Source organism: Acinonyx jubatus, chromosome A1, assembly GCF_027475565.1.
Source record: "Acinonyx jubatus isolate Ajub_Pintada_27869175 chromosome A1, VMU_Ajub_asm_v1.0, whole genome shotgun sequence".
Classification (NCBI taxonomy): Eukaryota; Metazoa; Chordata; class Mammalia; order Carnivora; family Felidae; genus Acinonyx; species Acinonyx jubatus.
In genome coordinates this window covers 196599252-196616533 of record NC_069380.1, presented here as the reverse complement: position 1 = coordinate 196616533, position 17282 = coordinate 196599252, and the positions used below count along the sequence as shown (strand labels likewise).

At 34.9% G+C, this 17282-nt stretch overlaps 1 protein-coding gene across 1 annotated transcript; it reads left to right on the top strand.

Moving 5' to 3' along the window:
* The first annotated feature begins 14329 nt into the window (after nucleotides 1-14329).
* Nucleotides 14330-14519, top strand: LOC113603270 (40S ribosomal protein S29-like). The gene has a single exon (XM_053200739.1). It carries the CDS (start codon nucleotides 14330-14332, stop codon nucleotides 14498-14500), a length of 171 nt encoding a protein of 56 aa, XP_053056714.1. The 3' UTR covers nucleotides 14501-14519.
* The last annotated feature ends 2763 nt before the right edge of the window (nucleotides 14520-17282 follow it).

Genomic DNA, 17282 nt, shown 5'->3' with positions numbered 1-17282 from the left:
TTAAGCATCTGACTTCAGCTTAGGTCATGAACTCATGGTTCATGGGTTTTGAGCCCGAGTCATGTTCTAACAGCTCAGAGCCTGGAGCCTGCTTCGAATTCTTTATCTCCCTCTCTGCCCCTCCCCATTCACATTCTGTCTTTCTCTCAGCAATAAACATTAAAAAAAAAAAAAAGTTGTACTCCAAGGAGTCCTATTCTCACCTACTCTATGCAGTTTAACCAATTTTATTTTCTGATTTATCCTTCCTATGTTTCATTTTGCAAAAGCAAAGATATATACATATTTATATTTTCCTTTCTTACACAAAAGGGAACATATGTACTCTTCTTTATTTTGATTTTTCCTTACTTAGAAAGTGCTCCGTGAGTTCTATACTTAAAATAAGTACATCTTAGTGTATGTAAATTATACCTCAGTAAAGTTGATTTAGACATGAAAACAAACCTCAGTATGATGTCAAAGCATCACTGGGTGAAGTTCATGATCTGTGAGCATTTGATAATAGAAAAGCAAGCATATACAAAGTTTTTGAAACTTGAGAAAACTGTATTGTTACAATTTAAATACAGTATAGTCTAAAACTCAGATTTTCCATTCCTGCAGTCATTTGCACCATAACTAGGTTGGAACAAAGCAAAGTGAAGAAATGCTGAAAAATATTACTCAAAATTGACATCTGCAAAACCCCCCAAATCAGATACTTCTCTAGTTTTCCATTATTGTGTAAAACAAAACAAAACAAAATTCTTCACATGCCTTATTTGATGAAACATTCATTTCCTGGTGTGATTTGGTTTTCTGTTTATAAATCTATCACGGGATGATGAATTCATTTCTAGTTATGTTGAATGCTGGATGCCAATGAGCTACCCCGCTGAAGATTTACAGCAGACCATTAGAAATGTAGGTCTGGAGATCAACAGATGGGCCTAGAGAATTTGCTGTACGTAATCAAGCTATGGCAATGAATAGAATGACAAGTACAGGATTATGAGGAAGAGTGAGAAGTCAAGGACAATCCCTTGGGAAAAATATTTTTGGTAAGCAAAAAGGAAGATGTGGCAAACAAGGAATAGAGGAGGCCAATGTAGGATTTTGTTTTGTTTTATAATGAAACGGGATGTCTAATAAAGCTAACAGGCTGCATACTTCTTTGTAGGTTGCTAGGTGCTTAGGAGCAAGATTACTAGAATATCAGAAAAGGAAATTGAATAAAATTAGATGCAATTTCATAAGGATAATGTGATTCTGCAAATCAGTAGAAGGCTATTTAGTTTTGTGTTAGTTTCTTATGGTTGCTGTATCAAATTGCCACAAACATGGTGGCTGAAAATAACACACAGTTATTCTGTAGTTTTAGAGATCAGAACTCCAAAATCAGTTTTGCTGGGCCAAAAATAGGGTGTTGGCAGGACACTCTACACAAGATCTAGAGGAGAATCCATTTCCTAGCCTTTTCTAGTTCTAGAGCTCCCTTTCTTGACTTGTAGCCCCTTCCTCCATTTTCGAAGCCAAGGATATTTTGCTTTTGTTGCCCTATTACCTTCTTACCCTTAGGTCAAATTTTCTTCTGCCTCTCTTTTGTAAGGACATTGTGATTACATTTAGGCCCCACTCAGATAATCCAAAACATGGGAAAAGCCATGAAAAGTGTCCTAGAACTACCTCACTCCTTAAACAGTCAATCTCTCTGACTGGTTTGTTTTGCACTATGTAGTTATCAGTAGGTACATGAATGATTACATTTTATAATATATAATTGGTTTATAAAACCAATTTTATCACAATGACACTTCATACGGCCTCTCCTTTTGAACAGTTTCCTAGAATGGTCACATGCCCTTTTTTATCAGACTGTGATAAAGTTTGGCCTGCTTAAGCCAAGAAAAGGCATCCAAATGGTAAGTGGAAGCGGTAAAAATGTCACTATACATTTACAGATGACATGATACTATGTATAGAAAATCCTAAAGACTCCACCAAAATATATAGATTAAAACTTATAAATGAATACAAAAAAATAATATACAGAAATCCATTGCATTTTTAAGATTTTTTTTTTTAAGTATAGTCTATGCCCATCATGGGGCTCAAACTTACAACCCTGAGATCAAGAGTTACATGTCTACCAAATGGGCCAGCCAGGCGCTCCTATTGTGTTCCTATATACTAATAATGAAATAAAAAGAGAAATTGAGAAAACAATCCCATTTACAATTTCATTGAAAAGGAATAAAATACCTAGGAATATATTTAACCAAGGAGGTGAAACACATTGATGAAAGAAATTGAAGATGACACAAACAAATGGAAAGATATATCATGCTCAAGTTTTGGAAGAATATTGTTAAAATGCTCATACTACCCTAAGCAATAACAAATTCAATGAAATCTCTATCAAAATGCCAACAGCGTTTTTCACAGGACCAGAACAAATAATCCTAAAATTCGTATAGAATCACAAAAGAGCTCAAAAAGCCAAAGCAATCTTGAGAAAGAAGAACAAGGCTGGAGGTATCACAATTTCAGAGTTCAAACTAGTCTACAAAAGTATAATAATCAAAACAGTATGGTATTGGCACAAAAATAGACATAAAATCAATAGAACAGAATAGGGAGCCCAGAAATAAACCCATGCTTATATAGCCAATTAATCTGTAACAAAGGAGGCAGGAATATAAAATGGGGAAAAGACCGTCTCTTCAATAAATGGTGTTGGGAAAACTGAACAGCCACATGTAAACTGGATTGCTTTCTTACTGCCACCAGACACAAAAATAAACTCTAAATGAATTGAGGACGTAAATGTGAGATCTGAAACCATAAAGCCTAGAAGAAAACACAGGACAGTAACCTCCTTGACATCAGTCTTGGCAGTGACTTTTCTCATCTGACAACAAAAGCAAAGACAAGAAAAGCAAACATAAATAATGACTATACAAAATTATAAAGCCTCTACACCGCAAAGGAAAGGATCAACAAAACAAAAAAGGCAAAATACTTCGATAAGGGAAAATATTTGCAAATGATATATGCAGTAAGGGGTTAATATCCAAAGCATATAAAGAACTAATACAACTCAATGCCAAAAAAACCAAACCAAAACAACCAGATACAATTGGGCCGAGGACCTAAGTAGACATTTTTCCAAGGAAGACATACGGATAGCCAACAGACACATGAAAAACATGCTCAACATCAGGAATCCTCATGGAAATGCAAATCAAAACCACAATGACACATCACCTCACACCTGCCAGAATGGCTGGTATCAAAAAAACAAGAGATAACAAGTGTTAGCAAGGTTGTGGAGAAAAGGGAACTACACTGTTGGTGAGACTGTAAGTTGGTACAGTCACTATAAAAACGGTATGGAGGTTCCTCAAAAAAGTAAAATTAGAAATACCACTCAATCTAGTCATTTCACTTCCGGGTATTTACCCAAAGAAAGTAAAAACAATAATTCAAAAATACATATGCACCTCTATGTTTATTGCAGCATTCTTTACAACAGCCAAGATATGGAAGCAACCTAAGTATCCACTGATGGATAATGAATGGATAAACAAGATGTGGTGTATATGTATACAATGGAATATTAGCCATAAAAAAAAAAAAATGAAATCTTGCCATTTGCAGCAACATGGATGAACCTAGAGGGTTCATTTCATTATGCTAAATGAAATAGGACAGAAAAGAAAATACCATGTAATTTAACTAAATCTAAATCTAAAACAACAAATGAACAAAAGAAAACAGAAATAGACTCAAATACATAGAACAAACGGGTGGTTGTCACAGGAAAGGGAGGGAGGGAGGATGGGCAAAATAGTTGAAGAGGATTCAGAGGTACAAACATCCAGTTATAGAATGAATAGGTCATGGGGATATAAAGTGCAGCACAGAGAATATAGTCAATAATACTGTAATAAGTTTGTATAACTACACATATCCTGATAAGCAGTCCATAATGTGTCAATGTCAAATCACTAGTACACCTGAAAATAATATAAACTATAAGTCAAGTATACTTCAATTAAAAATCAGTAAAAAATAAACAATAAATAAATTTATCAGTTTTTGTATCCCTTTGGAGGAAAACAAAAAGCACAGTATTCTTAAGACAACCTTTAGATCAAAAGTCAGATGTGACACTTATACTTGACCTCTACACTTTAGGTGTTATCTAATGAAATTGAATAAATAAGCACTCGTAGATACTTCATAAATGTTGGGCACTCTCCTTCATGAAAATTCACATCATTCCTTTGTGGCCAGGCATTAGGCTAAATTTATGTGTGCCTTCTAGAGTTTCTATTTAAGTACTTTTTTTTAACCTTAATCATAATGGGAGAAAGATAAAGGAGGATCAGGATGCCTACAGGCAGGAGTAGGACTTAATAATATACAGTTTAACTTTTAAAATTGTGTTTATAATTAATAAACAGGACTTAGCTGACCTGTTATGGATACTTGAATATAGTCAATAATAGAGGGAATATAGTCAATAATATTGTAATAACTTTATATGATAACTACACATATCATGGTAAGCATTCCATAATGTATAAATGTCAAATCACTAGTACTCCTGAAAATAATATAAACTGTAAGTCAATTATACTTCAATTAAATGGTTTTATGGAAAATCAATGAAATAATGTATGGATACGGAATGATATGAGATAGTTAGGTTTGTTAATATCTAACTCAAATTTACTCTTATGTGAAATCCCTAGAGAAAACTGCCAATAGGTTACAATGTAATATCTGCTGACATTTTTCATTATCAATACATAATTATCAACTCCTCAAACTTCAAGAGCTTGAATATGGAGATTTTATAATCCTTATAATAACAAAGTATGTATACATGAAGGAAATTATATTCTGTCTAAAGCCAAAGAAGATAGTCACAAGGTGGAACTGAGTCTATCTTTATAGTTTTAAACCATCATGTCTTCAGTATGAGCATCATTTCTCTTTTTTTTAAGTACAATTTATTGTCAAATTGGCTAACATACAGTGTGTAAAGTGTGCTCTTGGTTTTGAGGGTAAATTCCTGTGCTTCATCACTTACATACAACACCCAGTGCTCATCCCAACAAGTGCCCTCCTCAATGCCCATCACTCATTTTCCCCTCTCCCCCACCCCTGCCAATCAACCCTCAGCTTGTTCTCTGTATTTGAGAGTCTCTTATGGTTTGCCTCCCTCCCTCTCTGTTTGTAACTATTTTTCCCCTTCCCTTCTTCCACTGTCTTCTGTTACATTTCTCAAGTTCCACATATGAGTGAAAACATATGATACCTGTTTTTCTCTGATTGAGTTATTTCACTTAACATAATACCTTCTAGTTCCATCCACGTTGCTGCAAATGGCATGATTTCATTCTTTCTCACTGCCAAGTAGCATTCCATTGGGTGTGTGTGTGTGTGTGTGTGTGTGTGTGTGTGTCTTTAGTCTTTCTTACAAATGACACACACCACGTCTTTATCCATTCATCACTTGGTGGACATTTAGGCTCTTTCCATAATTTGGCTGATGTTGATAGCACTGCTATAAACATTGGGGTACATGTGCCCCTATGAATCAGCACTCCTGTATCCTTTGGATACATTCCTAGTAGTGCTATTGCTGGGTCATAGGGTAGTTCTGTTTTTAATTTTTTGAGGAACCACCCCACTGTATGTCAGAGCAGCTGCACCAGTTTGCATTCCCACCAACAGTGCAAGAGGGTTCCCCTTTCTCCACATCCTTTACAACATCTGTTGTTTCGTGAGTTGTTAATTTTAGCCACTCTGACTGTTGTGAGGTGGTATTTCAGTGTGGTTTTCATTTGTATTTCCCTGATGATGAGTGACATTGAGCATCTTTTCAGAACATCATTTTTCTTTAACAGTGATAGATTCCATGAATGGCTGCATTGTAGTCTCTGATTAATTGATGTCAGGAATTTATATACTATATTCCTTTGCCAGTTCAGATGGGTATAGCAAACTACCACAGAATAAATGGCTTATAAACATATATTTCTTGTAGTTCTGGAGGCTGGAAGTCTGAGATCAAGGTGCCAGCGTGGTTGGTTCTGGTGAGGGCCAGCCTACTTTAGAGTTCATAGACAGTTGTCTTTTTGCTATATCTTCATATGTCAGAAGGGATGAGACAGCTCTCCAGGCTCTTATAAGTTTACAGATCCCATTCATGACAGCTCATGACCTAATTGCCTTCCAATGACCTCCTAATACCATCGTGTTGGGAGTTAGAATTTCAATATATAAATTTGGGTGGGGAGAACACAAACATTCACAAACACAAACATTCATTCCTTAACACTCCACCACCACACTTTTATGCCTTTCTTGTATGCAAAATACATTCATTCCATCCCACAACCCTGAAGCCTTAAGCTGTTTCCTCATCACCTCTAAAGTCTCATCTACATCTAAACCAAATAGGAGTGAGATTAAAGATATCATTCATCCTGAGGCAAATTTCCTTCTACCTGTAGACCTGTGAAACCAAACAAGTTCTATGTTTCCAAAATACAAGCACAGGCACAGGACAGACATTTTACTCCAAAAGAGAGAAATAGGAAAGATAAAAGAGCTTACCTGGGTCCCAAGTAAGCCCAAAACCTAACAAGGGAAATGTTAAACCATAAGGCTTAAGAATAATTTACTTTGGCTTCATGTTTTACCCTCTAGACCCACTGGGGTGGAGGTCCTATATTCTAGATCTACTGGTACGGCAACATTACCCCCACAGTTCAGAGATCATGCCCACCTGTTGCTCTTTGCAGTGGTTATGCCCATTATATGTTTCTCCACAGTGTGGAGGTTATTCCCCACGACTCTGCCAGATGACTATTCCCATAGTTTCACTAGGCATTGGTACTGCCCTTTGAAATCAAGGTGGTGGCAGTCCTGCCTCCTGGGCTCCTGCATTCTGGGCCTGTGAGGAGAATGATGTCCTAAATAAATGATTTTCATGGAATTATGAGAATAATTGACAAAACATGAGCCAGCCAATCTGAAAGTGTTAATACGATTTCAAGTAAAGCCTACAAATGAAAACCAAACAAAATTGGTCTTGATACCAGTTTACAATCATTAAATGGGGGAAAACATCTTAAAGATGTAAAACAAATGAGTCTTAGGGATTTCCATGTGAATCTAAAGCAATATATGCCATAGTTAAAGGATGCTTTAGTCTTTCTTACAAATGACAATTCATCTAAGGACACACAATGCAGTACATTTGGGGACTATAAATTATATAAATGTAAGACAGAGAATGATTGAACATTACATAAGAAAGAAGAAAATTGTCAGTGGTAAGGAGAAGGATCAGAAAGGACCATAGCTCAATATGAAATAAGTAAACATGTAATGATACGGAAGCACCTTGGGGAGTACATAATGCAATTTCATTGTGTATTAAACAAAGGATAAATTGAAGAATTGCTTCAGTTAAACTTCCAAAGAAGAACGTACACATTGCATTCTGCTTTAGATTATACCACTCAAAGAGGTATATGGAGAAAATTCTAAAGAAGAAAACAACAAAAGCCAAATGTCAAAATGTAGATCATACAAAAAAAAAAGTTCTGGAACAACCTTATCTATTTGGAGCCATTAAAACTAAAATAGTCTGGGGGTGCCTGGGTGGCTCAGTTGGTTAATCAGCTCAGGTCATGATCTCACAGTTCCTGAGTTCAAGCCCCAGGCTGACAGTCCAGAGTCTGGAGCCTGCTTCAGATTCTGTGTCTCCCTCTCTCTCTGCCCCTCCCCCATTCTCTCTCTCTCTTTCTCTCAAAAATAAACAAACCTTAAAAAAAATTTTTAAAATCAAGATGATGAAAATATAATGACTGAACTGAAAAATACACTAGAAAAAAAAATACACTAGAGGTACTCAATGGCAGACTAGATAAAGCAGAAGAGAGAATCAATGACTTCGAAGACAAACAGTAGAATTTATCCAATCAGGGAAGGAAAAATAAATTTTAAAAAATGAAGATAGCTTAATGTATTTATAGGATAACACCAAACAGACTAATATTCACAAAATAGGGCTCCCAAAAGAAGAAGAATAGAGAGAGAAAGGGGCAGAAAACTTATTTAAAGAAATAATTACTGAAAACTATCCTAATCTGAAGAAGGAAACAGACATTTAGATCCAGAAAGGCCAGAGAGTTACAAATAAAATGAACCCAGAGACCCACACCAAGATACATTATAATTAGAATGTCAAAGACAAGGAAAGAATCTTCAAAGCCACAAGAGACAAGCAACTTTTTATGTACAAGGGAACCTCACAAGACAATCATATTTTTTTGTCAGAAACATAACAGAATAGTATGCTATATTCACAGTGCTGAAAGAAAAATACTTTCAAACAAGAATACTCTAACTGGAAAAATTGTCACTCACAATTGAAGAAGAGATAAAGAAATTTCCAAACAAGCAAAAGCTAAGCCTCACAAGAAATATTAAATGTAATTCTCTAAACCGAAATAAAAGGCACTAATTTATAACAGGAAAACATAAAAGCGTAAGTTTTACTTGTAAAGGTAAATATATAGCAAAGATGGCAGAGTAATCACTTATAAAGCTAGTATTAGGGTTAAAAGACAAAAGTTGTAAACATAATTATAATATTAAGGGGTACACAAGATAAAGAGATGTAAAATGTGATGGCAGAAAATAAAACATTGGTGGAGGGGTGGAGTAAAAATGTAGAACTTTAGAATTCATTCAAACTTAAGTTTTTATCAGATTAAAGTAAATTGTTATAAGTTGTTATATGTAAGCCTTACAGTAACCACAAACAAAAACCTATAGTAGGTACACAAAACAGAGAGGACTCTAAGATACCACTGAAGAAAGTCATCCAACTATAAAGGCACAGAGCAAGAGGAAAAGGCACAGAGGAAGTATAAAACAGCTAGAAAACAACAAAACGTGAATAAGTACATATTTATCAATTATTACTTTAAATTTAAATGGACTAATTTCTCCAAACAAAAGACATACAGTGGCTGAAAGGATTAAAAAAGAAAAAGACCCATTTATATGCTGCCTACAAAAGACTCATTTCAGATCTAAAGACATACAAGGTAAAAGGATAGAAAAAGATATTCCATGCAAATGGAGATCAAAGAAAGTGGGGAAAGGTAGACTTATCAGACTTTAAAACAAAGATCATAATAAGAGACAAAGGGTACTACATAATGATAAAGGGATCAATGCAACAAGAGGATATAACATTTGTAATTATTCATGCACCCAACATAGAAGCATATGGATATATAAAGTAAATATTAACAGATGTAAAGGTAGAACTAGAAAGCAATACAATAATAGTAGCGAAATTTGATACCCCAGTGACATCAATAGATAGATCATCTAGACAAAAGCACTAAGAAAACATTGGCCTGAAATGACACATTAGACCAGATGAATTTGAAAGAGATATACAAGGACTTTCCATCCAAAAGCAACAGAGTACAAATTCTTCTCAAGTGCACAATGAACATTCTTCTGGAGAAATCATATATTAGTCCACAAAAACAAGTCTTAATAAATTTAAGAAGACTGAAGTCATATCAAGCACTTTTCTGACTCCTGTGTATGGAAATATAAATTAATTATAAGAAGAAAACTAGAAAATTTATAAAAATGTGGAGATTAAGCAATAAGCTACTGAATAATCAATGGGTCGAAGAGGAAATCAAAAGAGAAATAAAAAAATATCTAGACACAAAGGTAAATGGAAAGAATATACCAAAAGTTATGATATGCAGCAACAGTAGTTCTAAGAAGGAAGTTTCTATCAATAAATGTCTATATCAGGAAACAAGAAAAATCTCCAAATAAACTTACCCCCTAACTTTATACCTTTAGGAACTAGAAAAAGAGCCAATTTAAAGTAGAATAAGAGGAAATAAAGAAGATCAAAATAAAAATGAATGAAATAGAGACTGAACCGACAATAGAAAAGATGAATGAATATTTGGATATTTGAAAACATTTGGATATTTGAAAAGATACAGAGAATTGACAAACTTTATCTACATTCACCAGGGGAAAAAAAGAGAAGGCATATAAATAAAATGAAAAATGAAAGAGACATTATAGCTGCTTCAGTAGAAATACAAAGGATCAGAAGAGACTACTACAAACTCTATATGCCAACAAATTTGACAACCTAGAAGAAATAGATTTTTAGAAACATACAACCTATCAAGAGTGAATCATAAAAAATAGAAAAACTGACTGGTTTGATTACTAGTAAGGAGATTGAATCAGGAATCAAAAACCTTCGAACAAATTAAAGTTCAGGATTAGATGGCTTTACTGGTAAAGTCTTCCAAAGATTCAAAAGAATTAAAACTAATCATTCTCAAGCTTTTCCAAAATATGGAAGAGGACGGAACACTTCCAAAGTCATTTTATAAGGCCATCATTACCCTAATTCCAAAACTAGACAAAACACCACAAGAAAAGAATATTATAGGCCAATACCTCTGATGAACATAGATACAAGATTTCTTAACAAAATCTTAGCAAACTGAATCCAACAATACACTCATAGGATCATACACCATTATCAAGTGGGATTTATTACAAGGATGCACAGATGTTTCAACATCCCTAAATCAATGTGATAACCATATAAACAAAATGAAGGTAAAATATATGCAATCATCTCAATAGAAGCAGGAAAAGCCTTTGACAAAATTCAACATCCATTTATGATAAAAACCCAAAGTACTCAATGGGTAAAGATGGAAAGCTTTTCCTCTAAGATCAGGAACAAGACAAAGATGCCCACTTTCACCACTTTTGATCAATATACTACTGGAAGTCCTAGCCACAGCAATAAAACAAGAAATAGAAACAAAAGGTATCCAAATTTGTAAGGAAAAAGTAAAACTGTCACTATTTGCAGATGCTAGAATACTATATAGAGAAAAACCTAGACTCCACCAAAAACTATTAGAATAAATGAATAAATTAAAGTTTCGGAATACAAAATTAATACGTGGAAACCTATTACATTTCTATACAATAAAATAGCAGAAAGAGAAATTAAGAAAATGATTCCTTTTACAGATGCACCAAAAAGAATAAAGTACCTAGGAATAAACTTAACCAAGGAGGTGAAAGATCTGTATTCAAAAAACTATAAAACATTGATGAAAGAAATTGAAGATGACACAAACAAATGGAAAGATATATCATGCTCATTTTTGGAAGAATATTGTTAAAATATGAAAACTACCCTAAACAATCCCAAATTCAATGAAATCTCTATCAAAACATCAATAGCATTTTTCACAGAACTAGAACACATAATCTTAATATTTATATAGAACCACCAAAGAATCAAATAGCCAGAGCAATCTTGAGAAAGAAGAGCAAAGCTGGAGGTATCACCGTCCCTGATTTCAAGATGTACTACATAGCTATCATTGATCAAAACGGTATGGTACTGGCACAAAAAATAGACACACAAATCAATAGAAAAGAACAGGGAGCCCTGAAATAAACCCATGCTTATATGGTCAATTAATCTATGACAGAGGAGGCAAGGATATGCAATGGAGAAAAGACAATCTTTCAAAAAATAGTGTTGGGAGGGGCACCTGGGTGGCTCAGTTAAGCATCTGACTCTTGGTTTCTGCTCAGGTCATGATCTCTCAGTTTGTGAGTTTGAGCCCCATGTCAGGCTCCACACTGACTGTGCCGAGCCTGCTTGGGATTCTCTCTGCCCCCTCCCACTCATGCACATGCTCATGCTCTCTCTCAAAACAAATAAATAAACTTAAACAAAAAAGACAAAAGCAAGTGTTGGTGGGGATGTGAAGAAAAGGAACCCTCACGTACTGGTAGTGGGAATGTGTTGGTGTAGCCATTATGAAAATAGTATGGAGTACTTCAAAAAATTAAAAATAGAAATACCATATGATTCAGTAATTCCACTATGTGGTACTTACCCAAAGAAAATGAAATAATTTGAAATGATATATGCACCCCATATTTATTGCAGTTTTATTTGCAATAGCCAAGATACAGAAGCAACCTATGTGTCCATTGATAGACGAATGGACAAAGGACATAAAGATGTGGTGTGTGTGTGTATGTATATACACACACATGTATATATGTACGTATGTACATATATATGTATATATGCATGTGTGTGTGTATAACATATACACACACACACAACGGAATACTGTTCAGCCATAAAAAAAGAATGAAATCTTAACCATTTGCAACAACATGGATGGACTAGAGGGTATTATGCTAAGTGAAATAAGTCATTTAGAGAAAGACAAATACCATATGGTTTCACTCATGTGGAATCTGAAAACAACAAAAAACAAAAACAAAAACAAAAAACCAAAATGAACAAAAAGCAGAAATAGATCCCAAATACAGAGAACTGGTGATTTTCAGAGGGGAGGGGGTGAGGAGATGGGCAAAATGGGTGAAGGGGAGCTAAAGGTACAGACTTCCAGTTATGAAATTAATAAATCATGGGAATGAAAGGGAATACAGTCAATTGTATTGTAATAATGTTGTATGCTGACAAATGGTAGCTACACTTGTGAGCATAGCATGATGGATAAAATTCTTGAATTGCTACGTTGTATACCTGAAACTAATGTGACATTGTGTATACGTTGTATACCTGAAACTAATGTGACATTGTGTATAAGCTATGATCCCCACCCCCCAACTATACTCTAATAAAGAAGAAAAGTGGGTATGGAGGAACTTATCTCAACATAGTTAGGCCCATATAAGACAAGCCCACACTAATATTATACTCAATGGCAAAAAGCTTAAAGTTTTTCCTGTAAGATTAAGACAAAGATGCCCATTTTCACCACTGTTACTAATATTGTTTTGGAAGTCCTAGTGTCACTATTTGCAGTTGATGTGATATTATATATAGAAAACCCTACATACTCCATGAAAAAAGTGTTAAAACCAATAAATGAATTTGGTGAAGTTTCAGGATACAAAATCAATTTGCAAAACTTCATTGCATTTCTCTACACTAACAACCATCAGAAAGAGAAATTAAGATATTAATTTTATAATTATATCAGAAAGAATAAAATACCTAAAAGTAAATTAGACCAAGAAGGTGAAAGACTTATACACTGAAAACTAAGACACTGATGAAAGAAATTGAAGAAGGCAAAAATAAATGGAAAGATACTCCATGTTTCTGAACTGGAGGAATTAATATTATTAAAATGTCATCACTATGTAAAGCAATCTACAAATTCAATTCAATTCCTACCAACATTTCAAATGCAGCTTTCCCAAATAAAACAAAGAGTCCTAAAATTTATATGAAAAAACAAAAGACCCCACAGAGCCAACCATTCTTGAGAAAGAAAAACACACCTGGAGACATCATGCTCCCTGATTTCAAATTATATTTCAAGGCTATAGTAAGCAAAACAAATGGTATTGGTGTAAAAACAGACACATAGATCAATGGAACAAAATAGAGAGGCAAGAAATAAACCCATGTAAATATGGTTAATTTACAACAAAGCCAAGAACACACAATTAAAAAAGGATGGTCTCTTCAATTAACAGTGTTGGGAAAACGGGACAGCCACATGCAAAAGAATAAACCTGGACCACCATCTTTTGGCACATAAAAAATTAACTCAAAGTGGATTAAAGACTTGAACACAACACCTGAAACCATAAAACTCCTAGACGAAAACATAGTAAGCTCCTTGACATCAGTCTTGGCAAAAGTCATTACTTTTTTTTTTTTTAAATTTGAGAGAGCACGCATAAACAGGAGAGAAGCAGAGAAAGAGGGAGAGAGAGAATCCCAAGCAGGCTCTGTGCTGTCAGCATGGAGCTCAGTGAGGAGCTTGATCCCACAAAATGTGAGATCATGACCTGAGCAGAAACCAAGAGTTGGACAGTTAACCAACCAACATTGATGGACACTTAGGTTGTTTTTGTATCTTGGCTATTGTAAATAGCAACCAGGTGCCCCAAAAGGCATTACTTTTCAGTCTGACACCAAAAGCAAACGCAAGAAAAACAAAAATAAATGTAACTACATCAAACTAAAAATGTTCTGTACAGTAAGGAAACCACCAACAAAATGAAAACGCAATCTACTAACTGTGAGGAAATATTTCCAAATCATATGTCTGAAAAGGAGCTACTACTATCCAAAATATATAAAGAAGGCATACAACTCAGTAGGGAAAAATTCCAATTAAAAAATGGGCAGAGACCCCTTTTGTTTCACTGCATCCAAGAAAGCAAGATGGGTCACCAGCAGCTCTGCTGTAGCCATCCAAGGAAATTTGGCCAGGATTCTTCTTCTTGTCTTGTCTGCTCAAACCAGCATGGTTTGATCCAGAAATATGGCCTTAACATGTGCTGCCAGTGTTTCTGTCAATACATGAAGGCTATAGGCTTCATTAAGTTGGATTAAGTGAACTTTCTTGAATGGGTAATCCAAGATACCTACCTTAACTGCAGTTGGGATAAGTTACCTTAATCCCAACTCATTGTACATAAAATAAAAATACTTCAATTAAAAAAATGGGCAGAGAATCTGAGTTAGATATTTTTTCCAAAGATGCTATATTGATGGCTAACAGGTAGGTGAACAGATGCTCAACATCACTAATTACCAGGGGAATGAAAACCAAAACCACAAAGAGCTATCATCTCACACCTGTTAGAATGTCTACTATCAAAAAGACAAGAAATAACAAATGTTGGCGAAGATGTGGAGAAAAGGGAATCTTTGTGCACTGTTGGTAGGAATGTGTTTCAGTATAGCACTATGGAGAACAAGCATGGAAGTTCCTCAAAAAAATAAAAGTACTACTAACATATGATCTAGCAATTATACTTCTGGGTATTTATCCAATGAATAAAAAACAGTTGAAAAGATATATGTATCCCCATGTTCACTGCAGCACTATTTACAATAGCCAAGATACAAAAACAACCTAAGTGTCCATCAATGTATAATGGATAAGAAACTGTGTTATATATACACAATGGATTATTATTCAGACATAAAAAATGACATCTTGCCATTTGCAACAATGTGGATAGACCTCAAGGCCATTACACTAACTTAAAGAAGTCAAATACTGTACGATCTTACTTATAGGTGGTTTCTAACAAACAAACCAACAAACAAAACAAGCTCATAGATACAGAAAACAAATTGGTTTCCAGTGGCAAGGGGTTAGAGGTGGGTGAAATGGGTGAATAGCTTCAAAAGTTACAAACTTCCAGTTATAAAATAAATAAGTCATAGGGATGTCATGTACATTATGGTGACTATAGTTAATAAAACTGTATTACATGTTTGAAAGTTACTAAGAGAGTAAATCTTAAAAGTTCTCATCATGAGAAAAATATTGTAACTATGTATGGTAATGAAATTTAACTGGACTTATTGTGGTGACCATTTGGCATATATATAAATATCAGAGAAATATCAGAGAAGCAGAAGAGTATCATAGAAGGATTAAAGCAAAACAAAATTGGATGTTTCTTTCTTTTTTTTAATATAATTTTTTGTCAAGTTAGCTAACATACAGTGTATACAGTGTGCTCTTGGCTTTGGGAGTAGATTCCCATGATTCATTGCTTACATACAACATCCAGTGCTCATCCCAACAAGTGCTCTCCTCAATACCCATCACCCATTTCCCTCCCCCCACCCCCACTCCCGCATCAATCCTCAGTTTATTCTTTGTATTTAAGAGTCTCTTATGGTTTGCCTCCCTTTCTTCTTGAAACTATTTTTTCCTTTCCCTTCCCCCATGGTCTTCTGTTAAATTTCTCAAATTCCACATATGAGTGAAAACATGAGATCTGTCTTTCTCTGAGTTATTTCACTTTAGAATAATATCTTTCAGTCCTACCCACATCGTTGCAAATGGCAAGATTTCATTCTTCCTCACTGCCAAGTAGTATTACACTGTATATATATACCACATCCTCTTTATCCATTCATCAGTTGATGGACATTGGGCTTTTTTCCATAATTTGGTTGCTGTTGAAAGCACTGCTATAAACATTGGGGTACATGTGCCCCTATGAATCAGCACTCCTATATCCTTTGGATAAGGTCCTAGTAGTGCTATTGTTGGGTCATAGGATAATTCTATTTTTAATTTTTGAGGAACCTCCACACTGTTTTCCAGAGTGGCTGCACTAGTTTGCATTCCCACCAATAGTGCAAGAGAGTACCCATTTCTCCACATCCTTGCCAATAGCTGTTGTTTCCTGAGTTGTTAATTTTAGCCACTCTGACTGGTATGAAGTGGTATCTCAATGTGGTTTTGGTTTTCATTTCCTCGATGATCAGTGATGTTGAACATTTTTTCATGTCGGTTGGCCAGCCAGATATCTTGTTTGGAAAAGTGTCTATTCATGTCTTCTGCCCATTTCTTCATTGGATTATTTGTTTTTTTGGCTGTTGAGAGTTTGGTAAGTTCTTTATAGATTTTGGATCTATAACCCTTTATCCGATATGTCACTTGCGAATATTTTCACCCATTCTGTCAGTTGCTTTTAGTTTTGTTGACTATTTCCTTCACTGTGCAGAAGTTTTTTAATCTTGAAGAGGTCCCCAGTAGTTCATATTTACTTTTATTTCCCTTGCCTTCAGAGACATGTCAAGTAAGAAGTTGCTGTGGCTGAGGTCAAAGAGGTTGTTGTTGTTCCCTGTTTTCTCCTCTAGGGTTTTGATGATTTCCTGTCTCACATTTAGGTCTTTCATCCATTTTGAGTTTATTTTTGTGTATGGTGTAAGAAAGTGGTCCAGGTTCATTCTTCTGCATGTTGCTGTCCAGTTCTCCCAGCATTATTTGCTAAGAAGACTGCCTTTTTTCCATTAGATACCTACTTTGTCAAAGATTAGTTGGCCATACATTTATTGTTCGAATTCTGGGTTTTCTACAGTACTCCATTGGTCTATGTGTCTGTTTTTGTGCCAATACCATACTGTTTTGATGATTATAGCTTTGTAGTACAGGCTAAAGTCCAGGATCGTGATGCCTCCAGGAATATTTTTCTTTTCTTATTTGGTCTAAAAGATAACTGTTTAAAGCTATAATAAATAGTAACAATGCACTGGGAGGTTATGACACATAGATGAATGAAATGAATGACGGCAATGTTAATAAGGCACAGGAGGGAGACATTATGAATATTCTATTATAAACTATCTGCCCTGTATGTGAAAC